Below are 15742 nucleotides of genomic sequence, written 5' to 3'. Positions count from 1 at the left end.
TCTTAATCAACCACAAAGGAGGATTGAGTCACTTACTATGAATCCGCGAAGGATGGGTAATACAAACGTTTTCGGACGCACCACACAAAGAGGGCGCTCAAACGGGCTACGCTTAGCCATCTAGAAGCAAGCTTCAATAGTAACAAACGCGAATCGATGGCCGAAGATGCTTGGAGTGCTCTTGAGATGAATTTGTTGGACCTCACACTCAAATCCTCAAGAGTCACACCTTCAACCTTGCTCTTACCTAATCCCTAGCTCAAACTCTCAAGGATTTAGCTCAAAGGGGAGTGTGGGAGGAGTATTCAATGCTTGGGGGCTGTTTTAGCTCGAGTTGTTCAGCAGCCATGAATGGGAGGGGGGGAGGGGGCTGAGGGGGTATTTATACCCGAGTCCCAAAAACTAGCCGTTATAGTACATTTATGTGCTTGTCGGAACTTTCGACACAGGGTCGGAACTTCGAATGAAGTTAAATTAAAACAACTGAGAGCTTCTCCTCGGAAGTTTCAAGAAACTTCCGGTGACCTTTATCGGAACTTCTGGTATAGTGTCGGAACTTCTGACACTGCCAGATAAAAACGGCTGAGCACCCCCGGTCGGAAGTTTCTGAATACTTCCGGCTGGTGTCGGAACTTCCGACACTCACAAAAAATATGAGAAAACAAGTGTGCAAGTGAGTGAGTTGTGTCTCTCAATGGGTGGTTAGCATTTCAATTGAGCACTTTAGCATCTTCAAGCTATCCATCGGCATCCCCCTTAATAGTACGGCATTCCTATACTCAAATTCAAAATTAGAAATTATAGAAAAGTCTTCTTTTGAGCTCAACACCGTTCTTTCTTTGAAATTTGGGGTTCTTGAGATTCCTTTCATAACCTTTGCACTTCTTTAGAATTAAAACCTGTTAATCACATGATAAAATTATTAGTCTCCTAACCATGCATGTCATCAACACCAAAACCCACATAGGGGGCCAAATGCACTTTTAGTCACAGTTCATGCGCTGTCTGCGCTCGCGTCCCCCATCTACTGTGTCACCCGCGCCACGGATGCCGCGCTTGGCACCAGTGGTGCCTGAGTCGCTGTGCCATCCCCGCTCGTGGTCACCAGGGTTTCGGTCCCGTAGCGGCCGAGGCAGGCGAGTCGGGAAGCACGACCTCACGTCTAGTGGTGCACCATCGACAAGGCCGTAGCGCCGCTCGTATCACCGTTGAATCAGCGTGGCGCTCTCCGGGTTGTCGACCGCCAGTTGGAGGTTGCGCGCGGCCGCCATGTAGTCTTCCAGTAGAGGCATGTGGATGAAGACTTCGTAGCGGGTGCCTTGTTGCCAGGACTCCGGCGGAGGCTCGACGGACACGAAGAAGGCGAAGGATTTGTCCGCTGGTCTGTGCGTGAAGGCGAGCCAGACCTTCTTGGGAATCTCGCTCGGGTCCGCTGTCCACGCCCATAGCTCGATGTGCCTGGAGTCTGCCGGTTGAAAGAGGTCAGTGACAATGCACTGTAGAGCGTACTTGTGGCCGACGACCCTCTTGACAATTTCTGGCGTCCAGGCATAGGACGGGATACCGTTGAGACAGAGGTGCACTCTATAGAAGATGCGAAAGTCGAGGGCATGCGTGAGGCTACGCCATGTGCGGAGGCAGATGTCAATGCCTCCTCCGGTGAAGCGTCCGTGATGGCGCGCTTCCACCGCGTGGGCCGTGTTCTCGAACCGGACCAGATAGGGCTCCGGTTGATGTAGCGTGACGGTGACATCACCTGGCTGCAGATGAAGTTCTCTGGTGATGAGGCTGGCGATGTCCTGAGCTCCAGCGTCCAACGGCAGGTGGAGCACCCACGAGACAAGGGCGCAGGATTCCCAATCCGCGCATCGTGCTCGAGATGGAACGAGCTGGAGATGAAGACCGTCTCCACCTCTGGCCGCGTATGAGGATCCCCTATTGCCATGGTTGTGGCTCCAGAGCGGTTTGCTTGCGGTGGTGGTGGTGGCGGCGGTGGAGGATGTGGTTGCAGGGGTGTGGTCTTGGCGGCGGCGGGGTGGACGGTGGCTTCCACGGGTCCGACCGGCGGTTGGCAGCAGCTTTGGGGCGTGGCGCAGCAGAGGCAGGGGGTAGTGGGGCGATGGCGTGGGGTCGCGCAGGTTGTGGCAGCGGTGGGGTGGATGTTGGCTCCCGCGGTTCCGGCCAGCAGTTGGCAGCTGCTGGGGGGCACGGCGCGACAGAGGCGTAGGGTCGTGGGGCGATGGCGGAGGGTCGCACAGCAGGTGGCGCACCGCTTTGTAGCTGCGTTCTTTGTGGCCGGAACTACGACACCGGAAATAGTGTACTAGGTCGCGGCACGAAGCTGCGCGGTGGTCTAGAGCGAGGCAAATGAAGCATCGTCCCACAGTCACATGGTTGAAACGCGTAGAGCCTTGGTGGATGGTCTCCATGAATCGCCACTGTAGTGCCGATCGATCCCGCCATTGTGTCGCAGCTTCTCGGGCGGCGCAAGCTGACGTGCTCTACGGCGCTTCACTGGCTGCCATTCCTGCTGCATTGAAGGTTGCAGAGGTGGAGCTTGCGGTAGGTGGCGTGGAGCCGTGGAGTGTTGGGGCCTGGTCCGCCATGTCGTTGGCGCCTTAGGGTAGTTAATGCGCCGCGGCCTTGTCACTTTGCCGGAGTTACTGCTTCTCCTGCGAGCAGGGGCACACTTGTCTTCATGGCAGAGCTGAGCAGTTGGGCCAGTGGGGGTGTTGACTCCCCCCTTCTGACGACCTCCGTGTAGGACGCTTTGGAATCCGGCTTGGCTGGGGGAGGCTCCAGGGCAGCTGGCCACGGATCCGGCGGAGAGGCCCGCAGATCCGGCGTCATGACTCACGAATCCGGCATTTCCGGCACCCAGTCGCCGTCAAGGACTGCTGGTGGCTGCACCGGGGAGGTGAGGGCGGGGAGTCAGAGAAGAACCTTTCGCAGTAGGAGCGCGTGCGCAGGTTGGCGGGTGGGGAGCATGGTGGCTGGGCTTGCTGCTGGGTTGGAGTTCTGCGGAGGATGCATGGTGGTGGTTGGGGGGGGGGGGGGGGGGGGGAGGGCGTCTTCGCCGGCGGGATGCTGCGCGGCGGAGAGAGAAGGGGGGCGGGTGGCATGTAGTGGTATCCTATGAAACCCTGCTTTCTTGACTTTTGCCCCCACTAGAATACACATCCAGCAGCTATATCAAGAAAATGATAGCTAGATGCACTTTTATCTTGAGATGCCACATACACTTCTATGTACTGATAGAGGCATAGAGCAGTGGGAGGGACAGTATCGAAAGAGTAAATTGTGACACGAAGTTGTTTTTTGCTGAATGCTTGTTGGTTAACCCGGAATGGTGACTCATTGATCATGGCTGCAAGTTCAGAACGTGGTGCTGTGCTGTCATGCAAAATCTAAGTGCTGGTTGCGTCCTTGTTGCAAGCTAACCAATCCGAAGTATGCTCCAGCAGGACCCTTGCCCATGAGGGATGCATGTGTGCCTGTCTCTAGAACCATACCTTTCTCAAGTACAGTGATCACATCACAGTTTTGGATGGTGCTGAGCCTGTGTGCCACCACTATACTTGTCCTGCCGACCAACAATCGGTCCAGAGCCTCTTGTACAACCCTCTCAGAGTGTCTGTCCAGTGCACTTGTAGCTTCATCCAGTAGCAAGATAGCAGGGTTCTTCATGATTGCACGGGCAATTGCAACGCGCTGCTTTTGGCCTCCTGACAATTGAACTCCTCGCTCACCGCACCATGTGTCATACCCATCCTTGAGGCTGCTAATGAACTCATGTGCATTGGCAGACCTTGCAGCATTCTCAATTTCTTCCTCACTGGCTATTTCAGTTCCATACACAATGTTCTCTCTGATGGTACCTGCAAACAATGTTGGCTCTTGGCTGACCAACCCAATGTGCTTTCGCAGGGCTCGGAGGTTATATGTTTTGATGTCCCTGCCATCGATTTCCACAATCCCCATAAGTGGGTCATAGAACCGTTCTATAAGCCCGATGACGGTTGACTTTCCAGAACCACTTTGGCCAACAAGAGCCGTTGACTTGCCTGGTTGGATGCTCAAGGAGAATCCTTTAAAGATGATCACATCTGGCCTTGATGGATATGCAAAATCAATTTCTCTAATGTCCACCTCGCCTTCGAGATTCACTGGTTTGTATCCCTCAGGGCTGTCGGGGTCAATTTCTGTCTCCTTGTCAAGAATAGCAAACACTGAGGCGACTGCATCGGTGCCCTTAGCGAGGTAGGTTGTCATACTTCCTGCATCTGCTATCACACGTCCTGTGCTTATTAGAATCAAGAAGGTTTGCATTAGAGCCTTGAAAGTAATGTGGTGTTTAGCCATGAGAATGCTACCATACCAAAAGGTCAGAGCCCATACACATCTCAAAAGGCTCATGGAAGTACCAAGGCCGAGACCAGCAAGCCATGACTGCCGGATGCTTTCACTGAAAGAGCCATTCTGTGCTTGTTCAAAGAGGCACATGATGTGGTCCTGGGATGAGAAAGCAGTTACAGTGCGAAGATTTGATACAGCCTCGACGGCTAGCTTGCTACATTCTGATTGTGCCCGTATTGATTTATTGGACATATTCTGTAGTAAGACACGGCGAGTATAAAAGCTTGCGATGATAAGAGGCTGCACTGCTATCATCACAAGAGCCAAGCGCCAAGCAATCACCAGACTCATGATGTAGGCGATGAGCACCGCAGAAACTGTTTGGATGATGAGGGACATTCGATCACCAACAAGTGACCTAACCTACAAAACAAATATATTTCGTTTTTAGGTATTATAATTTATTCGGTAAATGATCATAAGCTTTGTTTTATTGTCTTTGCACTTACAACATTGGCATCCTTGGCAAGGGTTGAGCATATGGTGCCGCTAGAATTCTCGTCACGGTCGAACCACCCAACCTCGAAAGTGAGGAATTTTGCAAGCATCTTTTCTCGAATCCTCTTGGTAAGGTATTCCCCCATGGCACCAAAGCTGTAATGCTGTCCAATATTGACAATGAATGATAGGACTGTAAGACCAACAAAGAATAATGTGTAGGTCCTAGTTTTTTCCTTGATCTCTTCATGATCTGTCGAGAAGTAGATCGAGACCATGCTTCCCATGGCATATGAATACACGGGTTGTATTCCTCCAAACACAGATGCACTAATTGTTCCCATCACTGCATGCTTCCATTCTGGTGCATTAAGCATCAGTAGCCTTCTGAAGGATGGTACAGGAAGCTTTGGCTTCTCTGTGCTGCGTGCATCTTCAGCATCACTCATGTACAGTGTTGACATTGACTTGCTTACTGCAGAGGACCTCCTACTCATACCCTGGTTACTTGATTGCTGCATAACAAATGTACTTCCAGTTCCATCAAAGTCGTGAGTACCATTTGAGTCTTTGGTGTGTCGATGGTGTACAAGAGATGAGTACATGCCATTCTCCTTGGCAATGAGCTCATCATGGGATCCCAGCTCCTTGACCTCACCAGACTGCATGACAGCAATCATATCAGCATTTCGGATGGTGGAGAGTCGATGTGCAATGACAATAGTAGTTCGACCCATGGCAGCCAGTTCAAGCGCCTCCTGCACAACATGCTCTGAATTAGTGTCTAATGCACTGGTGGCTTCATCAAGGAGGAGGATCTTAGGTGACTTGATGATTGCTCTAGCAATAGCAATCCTTTGCTTCTGCCCTCCAGACATTTGGACACCACGCTCGCCCACCTGTTTTTGTTCTATACATGGTTAGTGACTAGTGTCAAAGTACGAAATAAATTTCATAGTTAGTACAGAATGGATATATAATTCCAAGGTCGTTGGTTTGGTCAACATCAAAAGATTAAAAAGAACTAGTTTCATGGTGAGCTAATTAACAAATTGTAAGTTGTAACCCCATCTATAATTTGACAAAAACATAAACCAAGTTGGCCTGTGGCAGAGTATCAGAAAGGGACATCGATAATTTCTGCAGACTTAAAAATTAATGTGTATGCCCTATATTGATGGAGGGAGAGACTTTCTTTTTTCAGATGATATACTGCTTGATGGTGTCCGTCCACTGATGTAGACATGTAGAACCGCCATTTCAAAGTTTTTCTTTTGAATCAAAATTATTTCACTTGATCATCTAGTGCTACATTCTAATGATTTAAACGGTTATCTTACTCTTTGATGTACACAAATGACAATTTTTTCCTTTTCTGTGTAGGCATCCTAGAAAACTGAGTGCAGGAGCTGTGGATGGCATGCTGAGACTTTGTCCTAAAGCATCAAATTTTGCTGAGTAAACATAAAGTTCTGCTGAGTACATCATTATTGAGTTTTTTTAAAATACAGTGCAAACATAGATGCTCAAACACACGCACACACCCCCTAGGGAATCTAGAACTATATTTGAGTGGGGCGCACCTCAAGATAGTCTAAATTTATGAAACTTTTATATGGTAAAAATTGTTAGTTTCCTTGGTTCAAAATTTTGAGTGAGGGCCTGTGCCCTCATCACTAGTCTCTACATGGGTCCGCCCCTGACCCAATCTAATGACCCCTTGCACGCGCACCTTGCCCCTATGAATGCCTAAGAAATACTAAGTCGGCACATCTTGAAATTCACAAAGTCATCAAATGTGTTGGACTGATGGCCATAGATGAACCTATCACTAAATGGATATCACCCGTTTCATGCTAAAATAAATTTAGAAAAAAGTGCACATGTACTGAGTTTAGAACTCGAACCTAGAAAAAATGTTACAAAAATGTTACAGCATAAGAAATTGAAGTAACTTAATAGCTGAGTTTGCTATATATTATAGACTTTGAAGCCACTGCTCCTGGATCTATCTTTTATTGTTTGGTTACTGGCAAGCGACGTTAGCGTTATAATCCAGCTATAGGTAACTATATGTCTTGTCAGATAAAAAAATTTCGTGTCTTATTTGTTTGCAGGACATACGGAAGCATGAGCACGGCAACAACTTTATATGAGGTCGTTACAGATTGCTCAGGCCTCAGGGTCGTTAATTACCTGCGTGTCGTAACCCTGCGGCAGCTGAAGAATGAAGTTGTGGGCGTTGGCCGCCTTTGCTGCGGCGACGACCTCCTCCTCCGTGGCGTCCTTCTTGCCGAACAGGATGTTCTCCCTGATCGACGTCGCGAACAGCGCCGGCTCCTGGCTGACGAGCCCCATCTGCGTGCGCAGCCACTTGAGCCGGAGCTGCCGGATGTCCACGCCGTCGAGGGTCACCTCGCCGGCCGACGGGTCATAGAACCTCTCCAGCAGCGCGATCACCGTAGACTTCCCTGATCCGCTGCTGCCAACGAGAGCCACCGTGCGCCCCGCCGGCACGCGCAGGTTGAAGCTCACGAAGATGGGGGTCTCCGGCCGCGACGGGTAGCAGAACTCCACGTTCTTGAATTCCACCTCGCCGGCGACGTTGGCCAGATCCTCGCCGGCGTTGCTCTCCGAGTCGATCTTGGGCACCCGCCGGATAACCTCCTGTATCCTCTCCGCCGCTGAGCTTGCCTCCGCGAAGTACTTGATGTTCGATAGTGCCGACCCCAGCGCTCTGCATGGTTCGTCAATAGTGTGACACGTCTAATATCACCTTAATAAATTTTCAGTGCGTTTGCCCGTAATAATAAAATAGTAAATTGCATCCGAATTATAAAAACTTGTAAAATGTTTAATCCAATACAATTATTTAACACTTTGGTGTGTATACAGTCCAAATCACGCCAAGTCATATATTCATGGTAAACTGTGAGATTGCGGGTGGATCGTTTCACCCTGGTGCGTGTCAGGAATGTGGGTTAGGCTTGCGGGACCCTACTCCACAAGATAAGAGCCACCTCCAACAATTGTCTGACCAATATTACACATGTGGTAAATGAAAGTATATACTCCCTCTATTCTAAAATATAACTACGTTTAGACTTTTTAATGTCAAACCTTTTCAGTTTTGATTATGAATAGCAAAGTAATCATAGAGATTAATAGCATAAAAATGATGTTGGTAGATTTATCGTGAAAAACAACTATTATAATATATAATTTTTTTCTATCTAAAATAAATTATTTTTAGAGATATTGGTCGAAGTTAAAGAGCTTTGACTTAAAAAAAATTAAACTTAGCTATATATTCGAAGAGAGTACAGTATATAAATATTATTGAATCGTGGTTGAATCAGTTGATTCGCCGGTCCGACCACTAAATCAGTGAACTAGCTGCCTTACCGATTTAATGACCGGTCCAACTATTCGTTCTATGGTGTATGGGTTACAGGGTTTAAGAAGAGATGGTGGGAGTATTACTTACAAGCCTCCAACTACAATGACGCAAGAGACGGCGTAGACGGTGCCACCCTTGTACCCGTGATCCATGACGAGGCGGCTGCCGTACCAAAGATTGAAGGCGAAGATGGCAAGGCGGACGTCGCTGCTGCCGATGGCGACGCCCTTGGCGAACCCCTGCTTGATCCCGAGCCGCGCCGACTCCTCGAGCGCGGCGGAGAACCGCGCGATGGTGCTCCCCTCTGCCACGAACGAGTACACGGTCCGCACCGACGACATGGCCTGCTCGGCGATGGCGCCCGGGCGCGTGTACTGCTCCCTGATCCGGCGCGCGAGGTCCATGAGGACGCGGGCGTAGAGGAAGCCGGGGACGATGAGCAGCAGCACCGACGGCAGCCCAACCAGCATGAGCCGCGGCAGCAGCGCGAACCCGACGACGTAGCTCGCCACGACCATGGTGACGTTCATCACGAAGCTGGGCACCTTCTCGCTCAGCGCGTCCTGCACGGCGAGGCTGTCGCTGGCGACGCCGGTGATCACCTCCGACGTCGCGCCGGCGTTGAGGTCGAAGTACTCCACGTCCTGCCGGAGCACCGCCCGAAGGTAGCGCAGACGTATCCGCGACGCCTGCCGCTCCGCCGTCCGCGCCCAGCAATAACCCTCTGCATTCACACATGCTAAGTGTCACACACAGAGGCAGGCGCGGCATCGGTGTGCAGAGGCATATGCAAATGCAATGCGTGTGCTCACCCAGGAACGCCATGATCCAGTTGGCGACTGCCAAGAAGAGGAGATTTCTTGCGTTCTGTTTCAGAGATCGGCCGGGTGGATTCGTCAGCAATGGTGTGCTCATCATGTAACGGTGTCCAGGATAGGATCGATATTTGTACTACGTACCTCATTCATCTTAGAGGTGAACTGCTGGAGGCGGTCAGGTCCACTGCCGGTGACGTTGAAGATGCGGCTGGCGATGAGCAACATCACCGGCGTCGACATGCCGTCGCCCATGGCGCCAACCAGGCCCAGCACCATCAGCGCCACGTCCGCCGCGTCCGCGTGCATGAACACCGACACGAACGGACACTGCACCGGTTCTGCCTTGACCTTCGCCATCCCCGGCGGCCCATCGTCGTCCTTGCCGGCCATGTCCACCGAGCTATAGCGAGCACACTGCCCATGGCGGTTAAATAACCGGAGAGATCGAAGTGAGAGAGCCAGAGTGAGTGAAAATATTATATTGTTCAAGATAATGTTTTGATTTGCACCGACGGATTAATTAGCACCGACGACGACTCCCTTCTACCTTGCTCCTTTTCTGCTCTTCACTAGCTAAAAAAGGAAAAAGCACCAAAACGCTAGCTGCCCACCATGATTAAACAAATCATTGGAGAAGAGAGTGCAATGAAGGAAGAGTGCACTGAGACCATATAAGGACTACCCCTGCTTTCTTAAAATCACGGATGGGAGAAAATGGGCAACCACGACGAAGTTATTCAGCATAAAATGACCGAATCTTCCCATTATGTTTGCACCATCGTGCACGCACTATAACATACTCCCTTCGTTCCAAAGTGTTGTTATAGCTTTTCTAGACGATATCTAGATGCATAATAATATCTATGAACCTAGAAAAACCAAAACAATCTACAATTTGGAACGGAGGGAGTATTTTGTTAGTTTTTTCCTGACACACAGATCTTGCTTCAGACTAATTAGAATTTGTTTGGATCCAATGACTAACCAAATAGAGGACTAATGGAAGGATTAAACTTTAACTCACCCTAAAAAATTGTGAAAGCATTAGCCGATGTAAATGAGCTAATAATGAGTGCTAATGACCTGTGAAAAGATCGGACAAAAGTGACATTAATTACATGGATTTTAATTCTACTATCCATTAGTCGTGTCTTCAAACAGGAGTGCTCATGGGTGAAAGCGCTAAACTTTAGCAATAGCCTATCCAAACACACTACTATAAAAAAAGTTTCCAGGGGCGGTTGAAACAGTATTTGCAGGGGCGGGCGCGCTATCCGCTCCTAGCCTTCGCAGCTACACATAGCTGTTTGCAGGAGCGGGTAACTGACCAGCCCCTATAAAGCTGTTTTCAGGGGCAGGTGTCGCCATCACCCGCCCCTAGAAGTGTATTTCCAGGGGCGAGCGACGACATCACCCACCCCTGGAATTGGTATCTTCAGGGGCGGGTGATGCCATGACCTACTCCTGCAAACTATTTTTCAGGGGTCACCCACCCCTAGTAATAGATTAAAAAAATCAAAATCCAAAAAGGAAAAAAAAATCGTGCGCCGCACCGGCCACCGCGAGCCCCATGCCCCAGGCACAACGCCATGAACCCCATGCGCTGCCCTAGCCACGCCAGCCGCCGCAGGTACGGTGCCCGTGTGCGGCGTCGCCCACCATGAGCCCTGTGCGCTCACCGGCAGCCGCGCGCCATAAGCCTCAGGCGCTGGCCGCCGTTGCCACGGCCCCACGTATGAGTACGACCGGCTCCTTGCAAGCTCCTTGCCATGGCTCTCTGCAAGCAAAGCATGCATGCATTCAAGTTGATGTTCAGACATGAAGCAACGCAACTACCTACGCATGCAGCACAAAATAGAGTAATGCGAGAAGTCAAGTACCTACACCATGCGCCGCGAGCCTCATGCGCCGGCCGCCGCGCGCCCCGCCAGGCATGGGCCCCTATGCATCGGTTGTCGTGCCACCTCAGACCCCCACACCGTGCACTGCCGCAGGCCCCGAGAACACTGCCTGCCGCACGCCCTTGAGGCCGCCGGGCACCGGCTGCTGTTGCTTGGAGCCAACGAGATAGGAAACAGAGAAGAGAAGTGAGAGAGGAAACAGAGATGGAAGAGAAGAGAAGTGAGAAAGGAAACAGAGAACTGAGGGAGCTAAGGTACAGAGAGTATCCAGAGGCATGTTGACTAATAGGAGTGCTTGGTTTGGATGGTGCATATCGATGATGTGGCACATTGTGTTTCTTTTGAAAAGTTATAACATATTTTTGGACTATTAAATAATTTTAAATGAAAAAGTTGTCAACTACAAAGTTTTATATCTTGTCTAGCTCTACAACTTTGATATAAAGTTTATCTTCATCCGAGGTTGTATGAAAAAGTTATGATTTTTTTTGCGCGAAACCATTTTTAGGGACGGGTCATGCCATCACCCGCCCCTAGAAATGATTTGCAAGAGCGGGTGACGCCATTACCTGTCCCTAGAAATTATTTTCAGGTGCGGCTCGTGCCATCACCCGCCCCTACAATTATTTCTCAAATTTTGTGTTTATTTTAAAATGTATATTTGTGTTATTAAATGATCTCAAATACAAAAGTTGTCCACTACAAATTTTTATGTCTTGTCCGGCTCGACAATTTTGATATAAAGTTTGTATTCATCCGAGATGACATGAAAAAGTTTGTATTAAAAAAATACATCATTAAACCCATTCACCCATTCACATGTACTCACACATATACCCATACATTCACATATATTTATACATTTTGAAGTACTATACAATCTCAAATTGAAAGCTTATCAACTTCAAAGTTTTTGTGTTATCGAGCTCTACAAGTTTGATATAGAGCTTTTGTATAGCCAAAGTCATTTGAAAAATTCAAAAGTTTTAGATTTTGAAACTAGAGAACTTATATTGATATTTTAAAGTGTTAAACAATCTCAAATTGAAAACTTGTTAACTTCAAAATTTTAGGTCTCCTCGAGACCTACAAGTTTGATGTAGAGCCAAAGTCATTTGAAATTCAAAAAAAATAGATTTCAAAAATAGAAAACTTAGAATGACATTTTGGAGTAATAAAAAATCTCAAATCAAAAAAAATTTCAACCACAAAGTTTTAGGTCTCATCGAGCCATACAATTTTGATATAAAGTTTGTCTTCATCCAAGATCATATGGAGAAGTTATGAATTTATTTTCACGGGACCATTTCTAGGACGGATCATGTCATTACCCATCCTTGGAAATCATTTTCGAAAGTGGATGATGCCATCACCTGTCTCTGAAAATGGTGTTTTCTAGGAGCGGGTCACCCATCGCCCGCCCCTGGAAATAGGTGCCATTTGCAGGGGCGGCACCCATGACCCTCGCTTGCAAATGCTTTTCAAGCTACATCTCGCTTCTTTCGTGGGTGGCAATTTCGTCCGCTTTTGGAAAAAACAGGGCGCCCTACAAGGTCGGCAATTGTTTTCTTTTTGTTTTTGTTCTCTTATGTACGTCAGTGAAGTGACGTGTTTGGGCATTCTGAATTCCTGGCGACACGTACGTTGGGACATTAGCTTTTCACCTTTGTGTGTGTGGTGTTTGTAGCGGTGGCACCATCGTGCATGCACTAACGTATGCGTTTTAATTTCCCTGGCACGCAGATCTTGCTTCAGAATGAATCAACCAGATATGGCAGTTCCTTTTATTTGCACTATGGGGCTGTTTGTTTCTTTAGTCCCTTCTAAAATTTATGTCACATCGAATGTTTAGATACTAATTAGGAGTATTAAATATAGACTAATTACAAAACCAATTGAACAGATGGAGACTAATTTGCGAGATGAATTTATTAAGCCTAATTAGTTCATGATTTGACAATGTGATGCTACAGTAAATATGTGCTAATGATGGATTAATTAGGCTTAATAGATTCATCTCGTGAGTTAGCCTCCATCTGTGTAATTAGTTTTATAATTAGCTCATATTTAATCCTCCTAATTAGCCTCCGAATATTTGATGTGACATGAATTTTAGGAGGTCCTGAAGATCCAAACAACCCCATATATGGCGCTGTCTGGTTAGGCACGGAATTCCTTCCTGGACATAATCCACTTTCGGTTTTACTATATGATTTTCTCACCCCATGTGGTTGTCATTGTAACAGAACAGCTATAGGGAAATATTGTTGGAGTTGTTCCAAATTCACTCCAGGATAAAGGCTGACCTTCCCGACCCTTTACACTTAGGGTCGGGCGAGGCGGAGAATCTCCCGACCCCGGGACTCGGGGCCGGGCGAGGCGGAGCGTCTCCCAACCCCTGGATTTTGGGGTCGGGCGAGTCGGAGCATCTCCCGACCCCAGGACTCGGGGTCGGGCGAATCGGAGATCGACCCTCTAGGGGTCAAGCGCATCCGACCCCAGGCTTGAGGTCGGACGAGGCGGAGTCCCAGGCGCACCCGACTCCAGGACGAAGAGGACTCAAGGTCGGACGAAGAGGAGTTCCATTCTATCACGGGACCGAGAGTCCGTACCGCTCAATACCCCCTGTCTGGGGTGTCGGTACTATATAAATACTAGCACCCTTGCTAGGGTTTTGTACCGAGAGTCAGACAGAAGAGATAGAAGAGAGAGAGATCTTCAGATTCTCTTGTAAGCCGCCTTAGGCGTGTAACCCCAAACTCTTGATATAGTGAGATTGTTGACGGCTGGTGCCCGTGGTTTTTCCCTTTCACATTGAAGGGGTTTTCCACGTAAATCGTGTGTCTCCTTGCGGTTTGATTCTTTACTTCATATTCCATACGCCGTTCGTTCATAACAAGTGGTATCAGAGCTTTGGTTGCTGTTTGGATTTCATGTCGACGTCGATGAAGTTTGATCTACCGTTGCTGAACTACGACACGCGGTTCTCGCTATGGCAAGTCAAGATGAGGGGAATTCTGGCGCAAACTCACGATTATGATGAGGCGCTGGATAGCTTCGGGAAGAAGACGAAGGCCGAGTGGACTCCAGAAGAGATCCGCAAGGATCAGAAGGCTCTTGCCTTAATACAGTTACATCTTCATAATGATATTTTGCAGGAGTGTCTGAAAGAAAAAACTGCTGCAGAACTATGGCTGAAACTGGAATCGATCTGTATGTCCAAAGATCTAACCAGTAAGATGCAGATGAAGATGAAGTTGTTCACCCTGAAGATGAAGGAAGAAGATTCAGTGATAAACCACATCGCTGAATTTAAGAAGATCGTCGCCGATCTAGTATCAATGGAGGTGAAGTATGATGATGAGGACTTAGGTCTTTTACTGTTATGTTCTTTGCCAACTTCGTATACAAATTTTCGTGACACCATACTCTTGAGCCGTGATGAACTAACCTTAAAGGAAGTTTATGAGGCTCTCCAATCAAGGGAGAAGATGAAAGGTATGGTGCAGAATGACAGGACGTCGTCCTCCAGAGGCAATGCTTTGCTTGTGAGAGGCAGAACTGATAACAGATCCTCCAATGATGATGGAAGAAAAAACTATGAAAGACGAGGCCGTTCAAAGTCCAAGCCGCATGGTAATAAAAAATTCTGTGTTTATTGCAAGCTAACAAATCACAATGTTGAGGATTGCAGAAAAGTACAGAATAAGGAGAAGAAGAAAAACAAGTCGGCTGGTAAGGTCTCTGTTGCTGCTGCCGTGTCTGATGAAGAATCTGGAGATAGTCTGGTGGTATTTGCCGGTTGTGTTGCTGGTCATGATGAATGGATCCTTGATTCCGCATGTTCATTTCATATTTGCATTAACAGAAATTGGTTTAGCTCTTATAAGTCTATGCCGAAAGGAGATGTTGTGCGGATGGGAGATAATAGCCCGTGTGATATTGTGGGGATTGGATCGGTTCAGATCAAGACACATGATGGCATGACACGCACTCTGAAAAACGTCAGGTACATACCAGGGATGTCCAGAAATCTTATTTCATTGAGCACGCTTGATGCAAAAGGTTACAAATATTCTGGTTCGGATGGTGTTCTGAAGGTATCAAGAGGTAATCTCGTCTGCTTAAAGGGTGATCTCAATTCTGCAAAGTTATATGTCCTTAGAGGGTGTACTTTAACTGGTTCTGATTCCGCTGTTGCTGCTGTTACTAATGAGGAACCTAGTAAAACTAACCTTTGGCATATGCGTCTGGGACATATGAGTCACCATGGTATGGCAGAATTGATGAGGAGAAACCTACTGGATGGCTGCACTTCGAGTAAAATGAAGTTTTGTGAGCACTGTATTTTCGGGAAGCATAAAAGGGTACGTTTCAACACTTCTGTTCACACCACTAAAGGTACTCTTGATTATATTCATGCGGATTTATGGGGTCCTTCCCGTAAGCCCTCGCTTGGTGGTGCCCGTTACATGCTCACCATTATTGATGATTACTCTAGAAGGGTGTGGCCCTATTTTCTGAAACAGAAAGATGATACCTTTGCTGCTTTTAAGGACTGGAAAGTCATGATTGAAAGGCAAACTGAAAGGAAGGTGAAATTGCTTCGCACTGATAATGGTGGAGAATTTTGTTCGCGTAAATTTAATGATTATTGCAGATCAGAAGGTATTGTAAGGCATCACACCATACCCCATACTCCACAACAGAATGGTGTGGCCGAACGCATGAACAGATCCATCATATCCAAGGCCCGTTGCATGCTGTCT

General features: G+C 48.0%; 1 protein-coding gene across 2 annotated transcripts; it reads right to left on the bottom strand.

The window, feature by feature from the left end:
* Positions 1-3188: 3188 nt before the first annotated feature.
* On the bottom strand, positions 3189-9480 carry LOC117845469 (putative multidrug resistance protein). 2 transcript variants are annotated; one of them, XM_034726520.2, is made up of 6 exons: positions 9214-9480; positions 9067-9121; positions 8342-8978; positions 7051-7591; positions 4866-5753; positions 3189-4779 (listed from the first exon to the last, which is right to left on the bottom strand). In XM_034726520.2, exons 1-6 carry the CDS (start codon positions 9460-9462, stop codon positions 3397-3399), a joined length of 3753 nt encoding a protein of 1250 aa, XP_034582411.1. In that variant the 5' UTR covers positions 9463-9480; the 3' UTR covers positions 3189-3396. The 2 variants fall into 2 exon arrangements, with proteins under 2 accessions (XP_034582411.1, XP_072147654.1); XM_072291553.1 differs by having other exon boundaries at positions 4614-4774.
* Positions 9481-15742: the final 6262 nt, after the last annotated feature.

The sequence above is a fragment of the Setaria viridis genome, chromosome 1, assembly GCF_005286985.2.
Source record: "Setaria viridis chromosome 1, Setaria_viridis_v4.0, whole genome shotgun sequence".
Classification (NCBI taxonomy): domain Eukaryota; kingdom Viridiplantae; phylum Streptophyta; class Magnoliopsida; order Poales; family Poaceae; genus Setaria; species Setaria viridis.
This window is presented reverse-complemented; position numbering and strand designations above follow the sequence as displayed.

Coding starts and splice junctions, on each gene's coding strand:
- LOC117845469 (XM_034726520.2), bottom strand. CDS start 9,462: ATGGCCGGCAAGGACGACGATGGGCCGCCGGGGATGGCGAAGGTCAAG. Junction 8,979..9,066: donor CTGGATCATGGCGTTCCTGG/GTGAGCACACGC, acceptor GTGTGAATGCAG/AGGGTTATTGCTGGGCGCGG. Junction 7,592..8,341: donor GTCATTGTAGTTGGAGGCTT/GTAAGTAATACT, acceptor CGAACCATGCAG/AGCGCTGGGGTCGGCACTAT.